This window comes from Camelus ferus, chromosome 8 (assembly GCF_009834535.1).
Source record: "Camelus ferus isolate YT-003-E chromosome 8, BCGSAC_Cfer_1.0, whole genome shotgun sequence".
In the NCBI taxonomy this organism is placed as follows: domain Eukaryota; kingdom Metazoa; phylum Chordata; class Mammalia; order Artiodactyla; family Camelidae; genus Camelus; species Camelus ferus.
Genome location: NC_045703.1, coordinates 8,514,731 through 8,533,821, shown reverse-complemented (window position 1 = coordinate 8,533,821; position 19,091 = coordinate 8,514,731). Strand labels below are relative to the sequence as shown.

General features: G+C 36.8%; 1 protein-coding gene across 1 annotated transcript in view; it reads left to right on the top strand.

Moving 5' to 3' along the window:
• Positions 1 to 19,091, top strand: part of RIMS1 (regulating synaptic membrane exocytosis 1) — a 448,078-nt gene that overhangs the window by 184,537 nt on the left and 244,450 nt on the right. The window contains 2 exon segments of the mRNA XM_032484440.1: positions 3,833 to 4,046; positions 6,536 to 6,547. Coding sequence (XP_032340331.1) covers positions 3,833 to 4,046; positions 6,536 to 6,547 — 226 coding nt within the window.

The following is a 19,091-nucleotide window of genomic DNA, read 5'->3' as shown; positions in this document are numbered from 1 at the left end:
CCTCATAGAATCATTATGTGGTTCAACATATGCGTTTCTGCTTAAAATTAATTAGATTCCATAAATGGTCAATTCTTGTGCAGATTTTGATGCTGTCAAATACAGTCATTTTTTCAATTCTTTATAGCACTCGTTTCTAGTGGGATAGAACTGAATTTTTCTCTTTTTAATATAAAATATCTTATACCTACAAGAGTATTATGGAACATATATGTAAAGCATAAAGAAAAAGAATGAAACATACAACATGCATCCACCATGCATCTTAAGAAATCAAACATTTCCAGTACTTTTGAGACCCAGAGTTGGAAAAATTTCATATCTTCATGAAAAAATATTTATTCTCCCATTGTTGAGTACGTTTTATAGTTGAGAATATTTAATGTCCTCAACAAGTCTAGTTTCCTGCACAGATGTATAGATGCAGGAACCTGTTAATTATGCTGTTCAAATCTCTGTCATCGTTTGTTTTTGACCTGTCTGGTCCATCACCTACACAGAGAGAGGCGTGTTAAAAGAGCCTGCTGGGACGGTGGATTTCTCTGTCCGGGTGGTTTTACCCATTTTTGGCTTGATGTGTTATTGTCTGTTACCAGTGTAGACTTGTCACATACAACATGAGATGACTACTTCTTTCATCGTAGGCTGCCCTCCTTATCTGAAGTAACGCTTTTTGCCTTGCACGTTCCATCAGTTTTGTTTCTGCTGTAGTTGCTGGTCCTGTTGCTGTTGCTCTTTCCCTGGGATGTATTTTTCCCATCCTTTTATCCCCAGCATTCTCTGCTGTAATAGTTTGGGTATATCTCTTCTGCACCTCATTTAGTTTAGCTGAACTTTTGAAAGCTGACATGATGCTCTTCGTCTTTTAATCATGCTGTAGTCGTTACTCTTGTTGCGCTTGCTGCCCCATTGTACTGTTTTCACCATCACAGGCTCTGTTGGTCCTTGTTCATTTGTTTCATTTCTTATCTTCTTTGGATTGACTTTTTTCTCATTCTCTGGTTTTCCCTCTACTGGTTTGGATATTATACTCTCTATTTCCATTATTTTTGGTGGCCACCTAACTAAAATTTTATTTTCAGTCACGTGTATGAAACGTAAAACTGAAGTTCTTGGTCACAGAGCCCCAGCCCATGTCCCTGGGGCAGCTGTCGGCTTCAGAGCTATGTTTTCTCTGAATTACTGCTCTGATCTCATTTTTTTCCTTTGAGGCTCTCCATACTTTCTTCTCAGGTCAAACACAAATTAAAAATTCGTCTTTTAAATACTTGATCCAGCATTTCTAGCATTTTGTGGCAATCAGATTTTTCAGGATGTTTTGTTTTCAGTGTAAACTTGTTAGTAAATTTAGTTTTTGTTTTTTCCCAAATGGACTAAGAAAAAGTATTATTGGCTACTTCTAAGGAAATATATGTCTTTACCATCTGGCTGAACGGTACATTTCGAATATTATTTACAGTTTGGTAGAACAGAGGTGTCATGTACAGAAATAGTAATAATATATGGTAATAAATAAGATTAAGTAGTCTGTGAATGACTAAAGGAAATGCTATGAGACTGCAGTAGAGTAACGTTTCATCTCAGTGGTCAGTGCCCTGCACATGTATATTGTTCAAAGGTTTCCTGAAATAGACACCTTTTTGATTGGGTCCTATTGGATGGATAAAAGTTCTTTATGTTTGAATTTACAAAAAAAAAAAAAAAAAAACAGAAAACCTTTGATTTTCAAACCATTATGCCTTAGTATTAATTATATACTAAGTCAGGAGTTGACAAACTGGTCCACGGGCTAAATCTGACCTACCATGATTTTTGTAAATAAAGTTTTATTGGAACACAGCCATGCTTACTATTCACACATTATCTGTGTTACTATGCTCATGCTACAGCAGTAGAGTTGAGTAGTTGTGACAGAAACTGTATGGCCCACAGAGTCTAAAATACTTACAAATACTTATTTTTGGTACCTAAACTAAACCATGTGCTATATCGCAAGGTAAATGTATAGGGAAACTGTTTCCTTAGCCTCATTTTCTCCTTTTCCTAAATATATTTGATTTGGTAGCTCTAGCAATAAATATTTATTCATACACCACCCCCTCTCTGCTTAGTGCTTATTTCTGTCTCTTTGATCAGAGATATTTCCTTGCTTCTATTCCTTAATAATTATTCCCCTTAATAGAAGCTTTAAGAGATCCAGTGCTATTTTGTATGGTTACTTTTGAAATAATAGAAATCCACTGCTGTTTTCTACCAACTTGAGGCTAGATTAATGGTGTTTAAACTATAAAAAGTTCAACGTATTGAATGACTCTTCAATAAATTGATCAGACACTCTTGCATTCATTAAATAAAATATCGCAGTATCTTTCTATGAGCTGGAACTAGCCGGCCTTTAAATTGGAATGATTTCCGATTCTAAGCTACTTTATATGCTATTGCAATGCTTTGCTTTAACTATGGGAATTAAAGAGGAAAAGTGTCCATTGGCAAAGCGGGAAAGGGATTTCTGAACTTTTTAAAGTCATCACTAAATTGTGCTCAAAACCTGTTGATGTTAAAAGGAAATATAATGAAATCCCAGTCTTCAAACACTACAGTGCTTGGACTTAATTTATGTGATTCTGTTTCCAGGGAGAACCAGTTCCCCACGGTTGTCTTAGATGTAGGGCATCAGGCTAACCACCTGAATTAACAATAGCACGTGTTCTCTGATCCTGGGGATACTCACATCAGGGAAACCAGCCAGATACACAGATGCATTTGATCCCCCACTTCCCAGGAGGCTCTCTTTTGGTGTAAAAGTCGATGACTATTAGCTACACCGAGGACAATGCTCTCAGCTCTCATTTACAAAATTAAAGCATCCTTTCACTGGGGATTCACTGGATGTCACACTGTTTTGTACAGAACAGTGAATAGTTTCCATCTGTAGAAGCTTAAGGATTGAGGGACTGGGACTGATGGGAAAGGAGGAAACTTCAAAGATATTAAGTGTGAACGATCTTAGAGGAAATACTTTCCCTCAACGAATTTAGTTGTCTCACCTCCAGTGGATCAATAAATAGTAATAGCAACCCTCATGCATGTAACCTGGGAGAGGTCAAGGAAGACTGGGGTATATAAAAGTCCCCAATATTTGCAAGGTAAGCTTTAGAACTCTTAATGTGACTGGAACAAACTAAGCGAGCCCCAGTGTAAGATATATAACCATATAAACAGTATACTCTGTGTACTGTATGAAATACTTGGTGCCAGTCTCCAGGAATGGGGGTGAAGGAAGATACTTGGTGGAGGACAGATTGCCCAGCTTTGTAATTTAAAACAATCTTTTCCCAGGTATGTATCATGCTGAAACAGTGGGCCATGGAATCGAGTTACAGTGACAAACTTTTGAAAAATAGGATTCAGTATTAAACCTCCAACAGAAGACAGAAAATACCAGAACACATTATATAGTTGTGTCACGTATAACTTCTGCTTCAGTTATATATCCACGTGATTATAGTTGTAAAGTGTTATGTCTGTCAAGATACTCTGAAAGCCAGGTGTCAAAAGAAGCAGAGGCATGGAGTGGGTACATGAATTCCACTGTGTGGGAAAAACCAGGATGCTACAGAGTCCAGTTACGTGTGGTTCGGTGCTAGTCAGCAGTACTGGAATTAACTGAAGACATGCTAATACCTGTCTCACCTCTGGAGGTGAGATTGGTGGGGAAATGGCTTCGCACGTGTTGCTTTAGTTCAAAGAGCTATATTTTGTTAGGAAAAACTGTTTTCCCTTTGGTCATCCATCATTTACTCAGTTTGCTACCACCTTCTCTTTTGTCCAGGAGACTGCATCAACAATTTGAAAGCTACAAGGAGCAAGTGAGGAAAATTGGGGAAGAGGCGAGGCGTTACCAGGGCGAGCACAAAGACGATGCTCCGACGTGTGGAATCTGTCACAAGACCAAGTTTGCGGACGGGTGTGGGCACCTGTGCTCCTACTGCCGCACCAAGTTCTGCGCGCGCTGCGGGGGCCGCGTGTCGCTGCGCTCCAACAACGTGAGTGTCCCCGGCGCATGCGCATCCCCGCAGACGGCGCGTGCGCGGTGGGAAGCAGCCGGGCATCCGCGCACACGTGGTCGTGCCCTCCCTCGTGTTGACCCTTTGTTTTTCATAAGGCTCAGCGTAGTGGATTAGGGATGAAAATGGTAAACAAAAGACACTTTCTGTATGTGTGTATCTTAATGAATGATTACTATCCCAAACCAACAGACTACCTGGGGAGTAAATTTATTTTCTGAAGAAATTTAGTCAATGTAGATTTAGTATCATGAATTATGAAACTCTTGAAAGTTGCTAAGACCAGTTCTTGCACAAAAAACAAAACAAAACAAACAAAGAAAATCCTTTAGTTTCTGCAACATATGTTTTGGTTTGAAGGAAGGTCAAATCAAGGTGTACTGTATGGCATTAAATTTAACCCAATATAATAATGTGCAGAATAGTAATTAGCCTCTCTTGAGAGTGATTTCATATTTATTATCATGTTAACGGAATATAATACTGAGTTGATCTCACAGAAATTAGTTGGATATTTATAGTATGTCAAAATACACTTTTTTAATTGGTAGGGGAGAGAGTTGAACTTCTCTATGAGATGTAGACGCACCCATTGCAGTTTCTTTAGTCGGCTTAAATATTAGCTTCTCCTCTGTTATGACAGTGATTTGAATATATTGCAGTTTTTGAGGCACTAAAATGCTAATATAAAGGACTCAGTATTATTATTTATAAGTACTAGAGTAATTTTAATAAATATTTAGTTTAGAATACATCTTAGTGTTGCACTTTATTATATCCCCTATGTTAGTACAGTAGAATTATTTATAGGGATGTCTGGGTGAGTTTTCTTTTATATAGGTCTACAGTGTAATACAGAACAGTTAAGATTATCACATACCTAAAGAACTCCCAGTGTTTCTTTAGAGAATTTCTCATATTATCTACTCATGTCTAGAATTTAACTTAAAGTTGTATTTAAAAGTAAGAGTGCTTTAAGCGCCCTTGATATCTTTCTAATTTGGAAAATCACAGTTGAAATTAAAATGAACCTTCCAATCAACACTATATTCTTTGGCTGTGTATTTGAATTGTAAATTGGGTATTATTCTAAAACCTCTCCCAAGGAAACTGACATTTAGTAAGTTAGACACATTATTATACTTAAGGATACATTATTATACGATTATCTTTGAAGCCTTAACTTTTCTGAATGACAGCTTCTTTATCGATGAAACTGAATAGTAATAATTATTACATATGGTTGTTATAAGAATTAAATTAAAATCATTCAAATTATGCATATTTAAATTTTCTTTAGGTCCCGTTCTTATGGCCACATAAGTTTTCTTTTTTTCTCCTAAAAGTTATTTGTTTTAGTTAATCCTCATAATGCTACCTTAAAGGCCTTCTAGAAGCACCTTAGATTAAGAGTGTCTGGCACATAAAGGTGCACAAGACCGATTTGTTCTTTTTCTCTTCTTTAGTTCTTGAATGCACTGTTTTGGAATGAATCCTCACAAATGAGACCTGGGATGATATTCAAAATAGTTAACAACTCATATGATAAGGGTTCTGTCTAATCTGAAAAGGTGCTGACCCTGCAAAATAGGGGCGCATGGGCTGAGTGTTAATGCTGGCTGAGTCCCGCAGCTGTTGAATGCTTTGATTTCACGTTATAGGTTTGAGGCAAGCCAATAACATAGAGTCAAACTCACATTTTAAACAGGAAAAGTGCTTAGAGGAACTTGAACTAGGAGGTACCAATGCTTTTGAGCAGACACTCAAGCCTAATGGAGTTCATTCATCTTTACTAAACCTATCCAATCTTGGGGGAAAAAATCATAAAGCAAAGTAAAAGAAAGAACAACTTAAAATATTTAATCTTGGGCCTAAAAGGGAAAAGTATATTAATTTGGTTTTTCCTGTGATGTTGTAAATGTTGAAATGTATATTACAAATCAATATTTCTGATGGGGTAATTTATGGCTAAAATAGTTAACATATTTCTTTTCTCATTTTTATTTATTCCAAATATTTTCCATTCTTAGATTTTTCCAATTTGTAACTATATATATGTGAACAGTAATTTGATAATTAATCATTCAAATTTTATGCATTTTAAAATGTCTTTTCAATCATAGGTAGGCTAAATACGGTAGTGAATTAAGTTTTCTTTCTGAAGAATGTTTTATGAAGAATGTAGATTTAATAATCCAAGTTCTAGATAATTCTAAAATTATAGTGCCCAACTTTTGTATCCAACATATAACAGGAGCCAGATTTGTGCGTTTTCAATGAAAGATTGAACAATGACTATTTTTTTTTGGTAAGAATAAACATTTACTTTTCAAAATACCTGTGTTTTAACACTTTAAAGTAACACATAATTGCTTTTGTAAGATCTGTTTATTAATATGTGCCTTCTTTTTGTTTTTCTCTTCTTTCCCCTCTCTCTTTACCCCGCTTCCTTGGATGCTTCCCCAAAGGAGGACAAAGTGGTTAGAATCCATGATTTCTTTTCTATCATTTGTTGTTACAATGTTGTGACCTTGTGTTGCTAAGTACTGTATTTCACAAAGAAATTACAATGCTAGGAAGAGCACCTTCCCAGTTCTCATGGGAAAAAAATAAACATCCAGGAGCACTACCGTTTGAGCTCATGGGAATAGTGATATTTTAATATAATTTAAATCATGAAACTCATTTGTCCTCTGGGCTTTCTGAGTTTTGAGACTGCTCCACCTGCCTTCCAGAACAACCAGGTCTAGAGAGCTTTGCCTTTCTCAGCACTCAGTAGATGCAGAGGCAGGTAATTTGAAACTTTGTGACAGAAGGAATGGGATAGGATGGATTTAGTGGAGAGAATGGATCAAATTAAAATCAAGACCTCAAAACAAAATGACTTTTCAGTAGAACACAAGTAGCAGAGTTGTCATATTGAACCACAGTTTTGCTCTTTTCTTCTCCTTCAGGAGTTGAAATCACTCCCTCGGGGAGTGAAAGGTCACCTTTAACTCTGATCAGCTATGCAAACCACAGAGGCTGTACTCAGTAAGGTAGGATACGTGTGGAAGCTTCAGTCAGCCTGTCCTTTGTGTACATACTATACACTTTCATTTGGTGTAAGTTACAATTTCCCAAAGTTCACTGATTTCCCAATATGAGACTGAGGCAAAGAGTATTTTGGGTTCAATATGTCAGCTCAGCTGCCTTTGTTCCACTGGTTTAAAGTTTAGATTACGTACTATAGTGCATAGGTAGCAAGCATGAAGTTAAATTGAACATTAATTTGTGCCCTTAAACTTGATGCTAGCATATGTTCATCAGTTTTTTCTATGAAAAAGAAATCAGGTTGAAAATGATATAAGGTAGTTTATTCTCACTAAATGTGTTTGCTTGTACACTGGTGGTTTGTGAGATCATGTTAGGGGCTATTATTTTAATACAATACAGGTTTCCCTGGCTATCTGACAGTAGAGCATTCCTGTGCAATCTTTCATAAACCTAAATGGCGTAAAGGGAGGAAACAGTCACCTCAGGACACATCTTGCTCATGGATGCACAAAATAAATCACGATAAAGCACAGATGCTCAAAGACACAGTTCATAGCTCTGGTGGCTGGTTGCTGAGATGCTGAGTGTGGTTCCTGGGGAAGGAGCGTGGTGGGGCTGCTCTCTCTGCTCTGGGTACCGCTGCCTGTAGTACAGCTCAGGGCAGGACGAATACTAACTACTGTTTTCACATCTCACCTTTCTCTGTAAAAGTGAAAATCCTCTTCATACATCTTTTGTTTAGTGAAAACAGGTATGACAGTATGATTTTCGTAAAAGCAAAAAGGAGTAACATGAGCTTTCAAAAAGCAGGGGATGCCGGTAATGTATGGTATTAGGAAAAATATAATTGGAATATCACACTTTGGTTACATGAATATTATTACTTTAGATGAGTCTGCATTTGAAATGTATATAATTTTACATTCTTCTTCTAAAGAATTAAAGTTTGAGTACATAAGTAATGCTGATGTTACACAGACTTGCTGGTAAGACTTCAGCTACTCCTCTGAGACTGGCCAGGTTGATTGTTCTCGGACAGCACTTCTGTGGTAGGTTCTTGGTGCTTATTATGGTGACTGACTCTGGAGTAAGAATTCAGGTGGATTTTTGTGTTTCTCAGGCTGAACATAGAATGAAGAGACCTGTGAAATACAATCACTTTCAGTTATTGTCTTCACTTTGATTAAGATGCATATATCTACCATTTATTTTTAAGCACTTTGTCATAATTTCATTAAAGATCTTTTTAGCCTATTGAAGTTGTTAATGAATTGCCTTCCTAGTCCAAGGAAACTGAAGTCAGCTTTTGTCTTAGCTGTGTTAATGAGAATAACTGAGTATTAAGCAAAGTGCTTTATTGCTGTTTCTTTCCCTTTCCCTTTGAGATCTTTTATCTTCATGGAGAAATTATAATTTACAGATGTGTGTGTGTTGGTGTGAGAGGAAATCAAAGTGTAAAAAGCATGAATAAAACTTGTCTAAAAGCAATCTCCAGCTTGAGCAATATAATAGTAATGAATTCTACTTAGTTTGATAAATTGGTGAATAATGTGACTAACATACTAGTGTATATGATATGAGACCTAAGAATAGCTAATATATAAATATTTGTTTATGAAGTCTATCAAAAAATGTTAATGATTGTATTTTTTGCAGCCTAGCAGTATTTTATTTTAAAACTTTACTCTTAACCTAAATCACCTCTAACAATTTGGAAGATTGTGTACTTCCTTATAAAGAAAATGGTTTGTCATAAAGAATCACTTTGCAACTGACACATGTAATAGCTTATACTAAGAGGTTATTTTATACAAGTGCATGGTTTCAGAGATAAAATTATGATTGTTTACTTCATTGAAATTCCTCTACACTGTCTAAATATATAGGAATACTGCAGATTTCCCCATAGCCTGTTTAAATTGTTTGTCTTTGTTTTATCATCCATTGGGTGACAGAGTACTGAACTTAGATAATTTCTTTGATAACATTAGCACTTTGCTCTTATGCAATCAACTGAATTGAATCCTCCAAACTCAATCCCTTTGGGATTTCCCATAAATTCTCATCACTATTTCTTTTTTGGTGGGGTGATTGGTTCATGAATAGAGCAAATAAAAACTGAACTTGCTACATTTCTAGTTAGTCTTGATTTTCACAAAAATTGCCAGGTGTTATAAATTAAGAGTATCTTATAGTAAATGTCAGCAAGATTCTGAAAAACAGAAGGCTACTATTTTCTTTTTTTTTTTTAATGTGAAAACTGCACATATCTATCAAGTTTGGTTTTTTGGGGGTTTTTTTGTTTCTGTTTTTTTTGCGGGGGAGGTAATTAGGCTTATTTTTTTTTTTTCAAATGGCGGTACTGGGGATTGAACCCAGGTCCTCATTTATGCAAAGCCTGTGTTCTACTGCTGAACTACACCCTCTCCCTGCACATATCTACCTTTCAAACATTTTATATCAAGATAATAATTAATAAGTTACAGTGTTTACAAAGTCATTTTTAAACTGGCTCCTCATACCTTTTCACTGATGTTTGTTTATAAAAATCATGCTAAATGACATTCTGATAAATGATATGCTGATAATGTATGTTTTTATAGAAAAAACTCATTAAATGTAAGTGTTGGGTGAAATGGGACAGTACCAACTGAGTTTGGAACCGGCCTCACCATAAAACATTATCTGTGGGATGACTGGTTCTTAGCAGCATAATGAACTTTGCTCTCACAGACTGTCCTTAAATAGCAAAATTAATTCATTTTGTTTATTCTCTCACTAGGGTTAGATGAAGACAAGCAATTCAGTGGAATCATATCCATTTGTAACAATGATTTGCATGATTGCATTAAATATTTATTCTCATTATGAGAAAATCTCTCAGAATTATCCCTATTTAGTCCATGACATGATGTCTTCTGATCATACTTTTCAACCTTCAATCTTTTGAAAAAATGACAATAAGAGTTTCCCTGGGCCCACTTTCATGTTCTGTCTTTTCTTCTCTTTTTTCTTTATGATGAATTTCTTTGTAAGAATGTTCTCTTAGAGATTCTATCCAGAAAGTCAATATAGGCCTAAATAGAAAAGTGTATAAATATAAACGTATCAAAAAGGAAATGTTAGGGTGCAGAGAAGAGAACTTTCACTAAGCAATGTAATTGATTAGAGTTCTCAAGGAGTCTAATTGATTAGAGTTCTCAAGGTGTCTCTTATTTTTTTGTGTTTGTCCCAGAGAGGAATAAAACACCAAGTGGTAAAAATTTTTGTTAGATAAGTCAGAAAGCCGTACATTTTTTATTGCAAATCTATTTTAGGAATTTGCCACACTGCTTTTCAGGGCCATGGAATTTTAATCTCTTGAATTTAGCTTTATGATTCTGGAAATGTTTGCTAATATTCAATAATTATTAGGAACTTTATAGTCCTGGTTTTGTCCCGACTCCCCAAATCATTGTTTAAAACCTTTATAAAATCTGTTTCTGGAAATTACCATTTTACAAACCAATGTTGAGTACAGATACGTATTGGGACTATGGGAGTTGCACCAGGGTATAGAGAAAAACCCTTCCAGTTTAAGGACAGGAGCTGTGACCTTACTTTTTCCAAGCTAAAGACTAACTTATGGCAAACTCCCTGGTTTGTTTTTTGTCTTTGTTCTGTGAACATAAATTGTCAAATCTCTTGTTCACTTACCCAGGAGTGGAATTTCTGGGTCACATGACAGCCCTATGTGTAACATTTCAGAGACCTGACAAACCAATTTCCACAAGTAGTTACGTAGCAATTTTTAGGGTTCTAATTTCTCCACGTTCTCACCAACACTTGTTATTGTCTATTTGTGTTTTTACTATAGCCATCGCGTTGCCTGTGAAGTGATGTGGTATCTCGTTGTGTTTTTCACAAAGCTGCTTTTAGGTCAAAATTATCAAACTGGTTTTATATCTACAAGGATTCACTTTCTGTGGATTTAGACTCTTATATAAAAATGTTTCTAAGTTAGCAATTTCTTGAGAATGAGTATTTCTCAAATGGCTAGCATATTTGAATTGTTGGGAATTTGGTTTCTTTCCTCTCTGGTGATTCACTATGTCCTTTACATTAGATTCATGTAAATACTTAGTAATCTATGTAAATCAATCAGAACAGGAGCTCTGCTGTGTTTTAGATAACTTGGAATCTAGTCTCTGTCTACTAGACTAGCTATCCCTAGGGTGCACACAATTTAAGAGACTTTCATTGCCAATTGAAAAGACTGTTTTTTAATAGTCAGCTTTTACCACTCAGCCATAGGTCCAAAATTAACACAGAAACTTAAGCCCAGACTTTAAAAAAACATTCTTTTTTCAGCATGCAAAAGATGTTTTCTTGAGTGATGTGAGCTTTTAGCAGTACACAAACAGACATGTGTAAAGACTAAGTAACAGCCAGATTTCCTGTCATCTGCCATCCAGCTTTCCATATATCCCTGATGTCTGCTGGCCAACAGATCTGATTAGTAGATAGATTTTTCTATCATTGCTGCCACTAGTAGGGAATAAATTATTAGTCACAAACAAAGCCTATTTTATCTGATATTAGTATAGCTTCTCCAGCTTTATTATGGTTGCTATTTACATGGAATACCCTTTTCCATTTTTTTAATTGACTTATACATTTGTCTTTGACTCTAAAGTGTGTTTCATATAAACAATGTATATTTAAGTTTGGATTTATCTTTAAATCCAGCCTGACAATCCTGACTTTTTGATTGGATTTTTAATCCATTCATATTTAATATTGTTATTGATATCTTTGTATTTTTGTTTCCTAGTTTACATTTTGCTTTCTATATCTCTTTTTTGTTCCTCTATTCCTCCTTTACTGCTTTCTTTTGTGTTAAATGAGTATTTTTAGGCATGTTTTAATTATTTCAGTGAGTTTTGCACTATATTTTCTGATTTATTTTCTTAGCAACTCTAGAGTTTCCACTATAGATCTTTTTTCCCATCTTTATTAAGATATAATTGACATATAACACTGTAAATTTAAGCTATAAAATGTGATGGTTTGATACATGTGTATGTTGCATACATCTTGGTAGAATATACTCCACATTTACTCTATTTGTGCTATTGTTTTTATATATTTTATGTCTATATATGTTACAAGTCAAATAATACATTGTTGTAACTGTCACTTTATGTGGTTTTGTCTTTTAATGAAGCTGAGAGAAGAAATGAGAGCAAGTATATATTTATAGGATCTGTTATATAATGTACTTTTTTACTATTTTTGGTTCTCTTCATTTCTTCCTGTGGATTCAAGATCCCATCTGGAGTCATTTCCTTACTCCAATACAAAGTTGCTTCCATCCACCTCCTTTGTGCTGTTATTGCCAACTGTATTTGATTTCTTTATGTTATAGGCTTAATAATACTACTGTATTAATACTGTTTTACACTATTTTTAAAAATAACTTAAGGTAACAAAGAAGAAGAAATGTTAAAGTATACTTTTATAATTACCCTTATAATTATCTTTACCAGAGTTCTTTTTTTTCCCATGGGAATTCATGTTCCTGTCTAGTGTCTCTTTCAGCCTTAAGAACTTCCTTTAGTATTTCTTAAAGGTGAATCTTCTAGCAATGAATTCTATCAGATTTTGTTTACCTAAGAATGTATTTCACCTTCATTTCTGAAAGACAATTTTGCTGGATGTGAGGATTCTTGGTTAGCAGTTTCTTTTTCCCTCTTTCATCACTTCAAATATATCATCTCACTGCCTCCGACTTCCACTGATTTTGATGAAAAGACAGCTGTTAATCTTATTAAGAGACTCTTGTGTGTGAGGAGTATTTTCTCTTGCTGCTTGCACGAGTTTTTCATTGCCTTTGGTTTTCAGCATTTACTGTGATGTGTATGTGTCAGGATGTAGGTCTCTTTGTGTTCTTCCTAGTTGGGTTCATTGAGTTTCTTGGATGTGGATGTGCAGATTAATGTTTTCCATCAAATTTGGGAAGTTTTCAGCTCTTAATGACTTGAATATTTTTTTTGTTCCTTTCTCTCCTCAGTATTTCAGTTCCTATTACATATATGTTGGTGCAGCTAATGGTGGCCTACACTTTTCTGAGGCTCTGTTCATTTTTCTTGTTTTGTCTCTCTTTTCATCAGATTACATAATCACTATCAATCTATCCTTAAGCTCATGGGATTCTTCCTTCTGCCAGCTCAAATCTAATGTTGAGCCCCTCTAGTGAATTTTTCATTTTGGTTATTGGTCTTTCCAACTCCAGAATCATTTTATTTCTTTTTTTATTCTTATTTTTTGTTGAAGTGTAGTTGATATACAATGTTAGTTTTAGGTGTACAGCAAAGTGATTCAGTGATACATATATAGACATAAATTTTATTTCCTTAATAAGTTATATTTCTTTATCTATCTTCTATATTTGATAAGATATTATTGTCATAACTTCCTTTATTCTTTGAGCATGGTTCTTTATGCTCTTTGAACATATTTATAACAGCTCCTTTAATGTCTTTGCCTGGTGTGTCTAAAAATCTAGACCCACTCTGAGGAGGGTCTTGTTGCCTTTTATTTCTGTGAATGACTAATGCATTGCTCTCTTTGCATGTCTCATAATTTATAGCTGAATACTGACATTTTTGATAATATATTGTAGCAAATCTGGATTCTGATCCCTGTCCCCACCCCTGGGGCCTGTTGTGCTTGTTTGCTTCATTTGTTTCGTGAGTTGGTTGTACTATTTCAGTGAAACCTATTTCCCCTGCAGCATGCAGCCTCTGATGTCACTACTCATGGGCACAGCTTTTGGGATGCACGTATCACTCGGGCCTTCTTCCCACCAGAGATGCTAGCGTTTTTAACCAGGCTGTCTTTAACCATCTCTCCTTTTCCTGATCTCCTAGTTATTCTAGGTTATTCTAGCTATTTTTTTAGTTATTCTGCTCATATTGGAAACAATCTTTAAAGCCTACTCTTTAAATTCCAGGGTCTTCTTAACTGTTTCCCTGGTTCTTTCTATTGAACTCCTTGTTGGTCTTTTGTTTCCTTTGTTGCTAGCATGGAGCTATCAGCCTTCTCCTAGTGGTTCAGCACCAAAATCTGCATCATTTTCGACAGTGCTACTATGCTTGAATGCTCCTGACCTCTGTTCAGATAAAGTTAGCTCTCCTAGAGAAAGCTAAAGAGCTCTTTCATCTTAGGACCTGTTTCCTTCCCTAATCTGAACTCTGTGCCACCACTCTGGAGCCGGGGCTCAGGACAGTAGCCTGCTTCTCTCACATGGACACTCCTGCTTTATGACTGGAGCACCGGATGGGGTCAATAATCCCTAGTATTCTTGACTTAATTTTTTTGGTGTGGAACCTTTCCCATGAGCAAGCTGGGGCAAGGGTGACTGGGGTCCAAGAATCTTGGCCTGCCACACCAGAGGTAGAGCTTCAACCCTACAATTAAGAGATGGGTGGAGGAAGGGAGCCCCTGACCACTCACCTGCACTTGCGTAGAGTAGAGCTTCTGCAACATGGAGCTGGCAGTGGGGGGAGAAGTACTGGTGGCCTTCCCCTCTGGGACAGATACTGTAGCCCTTGATGGGGGCTGGGGGGACAGAGCCCATGTGCTTGACTGCACCCACTCAGATTAGAACTTCCATCTTGCTGAGCTTGGAAGGGAGAAGAGAAGGAGGGAGTTGTAGTTCAGATGCCTCACACCCTCACTGTGCTTACAGACCTTTGGTAGAGTTTCTTTAATAAATGTGTCTCCATTTGCGATATGCCCTTTGGACAATTTTCAGGGACTTTAAGTGGCTGTTTTTAGAAAGTAATTTTCATCAGTTATCGCTGTTTTTCTGGAAGGGAAGTCTGTAGAGCTCTTCACATAACTACTGTAGAGGTGCCTTTCAAATAGACTCCTGATGTTTCTATGTTAACACTGATCTACTCATTTATTAATTTATTTTTTTCCTTTTTTTTTCATTTATTAATTTGTAAGTTTTCTGCCATGAGGATCCTTATATATAATTTTTGTTGTTTCAAAATTAACTTCTAATTGCTTCAACACATGCAGTTTTGATGATGATATGTGCCAAGATGCACTCTTCCTGTTTAGTTTCAGATAAAAGTTGTTTCTGTGAGCTTATCATTTAATAGGTTCAGATTCAAAGTGTGCATGTGTGTTATGTATATGATGAATAATAATATTTATGGAATACCAGATGAAAGAAAATGGAATTTGATTAAATGGCTAGATTCTACAACTGTTTTGGAGGTATCTTTAAAACTTTATCAAATATATTCTAAATTTATTAGAGTACATTTGCAGATGCTTAAAATTTTTTAATATGTTCTAAATCTTGTAGTCATAATTGAAGCTAAGCACCTAGATTTTAAGGAGTCCTTGTTTCTTATATTTGCTTATTATGGCATTTAATAAATGTATTCATTGAGCAGTTTATTTTGTTACTATGTAATAGGCTCATACAATAGATTATTTTCATACATAAACTTCAAGAGCAAATACTTTGTTTTCAAAATTCCATTGGAATTACTTGATAATGGAGGAAAAATAACTTTATGCATTTAACTTCTAAACATCTATGTTGTTAAAGATTTAATTTTCATAAAAACCAGTCAAGTGTTTTTATTGACCAATAAAATACTATTTCAGCAAAGTATATGGGTAAAATAGAAGAGTAATCTTCTTTGGGGAAAATACTACACCTTTGAACTCTTCAGTTACTTCTAGGGAATTTCAAATGTTCTGTGTCTTTAAACTACATAGAAACACCAGACCTTTGAGCAGAGTGCACAGTCATGTTTTTTGGTACAAGCTCTACCAGATGCGATCGTCTCAGGGAGATGATGCGCTTACGGGAGGTTTCTATCGAGGGCAGTAGGTCAAGCCTCAGGTTGGTGGCTGGAATAGAGGATCACAAAGATTTCTTGTTTATGCACATTCTCTGTAGTTTTCCTTGTTTTGTTTGCTGTGGTTACTATTTCCTTATACACAAGGTTAAAATTTTTCTTACTCATTATGATTATTTATGTGTCATAAGAATAGATCTCCTTATGTCTATGTATTTTAGTTCTCCTTAAAGTTTACAGTTGCTAGAGATGCCTAAATTGCTTAGACCATTTATTGGGGGTTTTGTAGAGACGATTCATGCATCAAATGCAGTTTGGATTAAGTTACCAGTTAACAATACTATTAATTTCTCTTGATATATATCTTTTATACCTTGTCTTAGTTTCTTTCAGTACCAAAATATCCTTGGTCAATTTTCTAATTGATGAAGAGCAGCTTCTGCATCTAACTGATGAAAGCAAGAAGCAGCTCAAATGCCATCCCCACGTGAAGCCCTCCCTGAGTATCACAGGCAGAGCCAGCCCTTTCCTGTACTTTTCGCACATCTTCATTATAAGACACTCCACTTTAATTTCTCTTTTTTGCTGATTTGGAAATAATAAATACTCCTTTGAATACTCAGTGATGGGGACACTGCTTGACACACATTGGGTACCCAATTCATGTTTGTTGGAAAAACATGAATTCAACAAGATAACAAATAGTTTCTCTTCGACTCTGACATTTTATGTGCCAATGAAGGGTTAATATCAGTACCTGTAGCAAATCCTTCCTGGAAACTGACTCCTGTTTATTGGACATGTCTTTCTCAAGCACTAGATTGCAGGCCTAACTCCTATGCAGATTGTATTGGAGATTCCACAGCAGCCTTAGCATGTGTTGATTGCAGCCCAGGTCACCTGTTTGTTAACCGTCCATCTTGGATCACACTGTCCCCACTACCACTGAACTATCTTCGGAAATGTATCAACACTGTCGCCCAACTCGGCCTTTCCTTTCTATTTACCAGGATAGTATGTTCTTGTCTTATTTTCTATGACTTCTCTTTTCTCTTGGAGACTAAAGGATGGAAGACTATCCCTCAGCTTTTATTGTGGGTAGAGTACAAGTAAAGACCCCTCATTTCACCCTACGTCCTACTTTTACCTTCCAAACTAGCTTATTCCACAGTCTCCTTCACTGCAGGGGATGGCAACTCCATTCTTTATGTAGCACAAACCAAAGATCTAAGTATCCTCCTGACTTCTCTCTCTCTCTCTCTTTCTCCTTTTCCCCTCACATCTCATAACCAACCCATCAGGAAATCCTGTTGGGTCTGTCCTCACAATATAACCAGAATGCAACCTCTTCTCACCAACCCCTCTTTTTCCAGGCTGCTCCGAGACAGCAGCTAGTCTGAATTACTGCATCGGTTTGCTAACGATCCTCTCCCTTCTGCCCTCAAAATGCCACTCCCCAAGCCCAATCTTAGCTGGCATAATTATTTTACAGTGTAACACAGACCATGTTGCATCTCTGCTCAAAACCCCATGATGGCTTCCCATCTCATTCAAAGTGAAAGCGAAAACCCTTACAGTGGTACCCAGACTCTGCGTGATCCCTGTCTCACATACACGCTCATCGTCCCCCATCATTTCCCACTTGCCCACTGCCTTTTGCTTGCTGCCACCTTCCTGTCCCCACCAGATACTAAACAAAAGCCTGCCTACATCCTAGCACAACTTTTTCTTCTCCTGGAGCCCTCTTTCCATTCTTCAGTCCTCAACTCTCTTCTGGTCTTTGCTCAAATATTACTGTATCAAAGGGGCCGTCCCTAGTCACCCCATATAAAATTACAGCCTATTCCCTTACCTCAATATCCTTTCCCATTTTTTTATGTTTAATTTTTCTTTTTAAAAAATTTTTAGACATAATGCTATTGCACACTTTTTAAAAATTAATTAATATTTTTGGTAGGGGTAAATAATTAGGTTTGTTTGTTTATTTATTTATTTATTATCTTTTTAATGGACGTACTGGGGATTGAACCCGGGACCTTGTGCATACTAGGTATGCTACCACTGAGCTCCCTCCCCAATTTTTCTCCATGATACTTTCCCCTCCAAAAAATATCTATCTGTTTATTTGTTCAACATGAGCTCTGTGAAGAGGGGGCTTTTTTTACTTTCTGCAGTATTCTCAGTGCCAACAGCAGTGCCTGGCTTAGACAGGCACTTTCAAGACTATGGGATTGTACTAGGGTTTTCTAGAGAAGCAGAACCAATATATCTGATGGAGGATAAGGAAACGGCTTATGCTGCTGTGGAGGCTGAGAAGTCCCAGGAAATGCTGTCTGCAGTCATAAGACACAGAAAAGCCAGGGGTGTACTCCTGGTCCAAGCCAGAAAGCCTGAGAACCAGAGGGGCCAATGGTGTAAGTCCTGATCTCTGGGCAGGAGAAGACTGGTGCCCAGTTCAAACAGACAGAGAACTCCTCCTTTCTGCGCTTTTTTGTTCTATTCAGGCCCTCAGCGGGGACATTGGGGAGGGTCTCCCACTTTACCCCATCTACCAATTCAAACGCCACCTCACAGTCACACCCAGAAATAATAGTTGACCAAGTATCTGGTTGTCAAGTTGACACATGACATTAACCATCGCAGTGAAAGTACTGGGAAGTCAGTGTTTGTGGTGTCAGCTGCACTTTGGCAGGGCAAGGAACTTCTCTACTCAAAACAATCCTCCTACCTTGAGAATTTCACTGGGCAAAGTCCTGCCATATTTGCATGTTAAAGTGAGGAATAAAATTTGGAGCCCCAGGACCTTGTGCAGAGCCATGGCACGGTTTCAGAGGCCCCTTCTGCCCTCACCTGCGGGCCCCCAGCCCACCCTTGCTGCACCACCATGTGTTCCTCAGAGTGGGTGCTCCTGGGGCCCCATTCGCTCCCAGCCTGCCCTGTGTCTCTGTTGGATCCTGGACTGACCTTTGTCTTATTGATTCTTATCTGGATCATGTCTTCCAAAAATTCCTGAGTTTTTAACCTATTAGTGAAATCTAACCCTGTTTCACAGAACATATCCAGGTTTCATTCTTAACTTTTGTATTTTTGTAGCATTTGGAGGATTAGGTGAGTGCCTTCT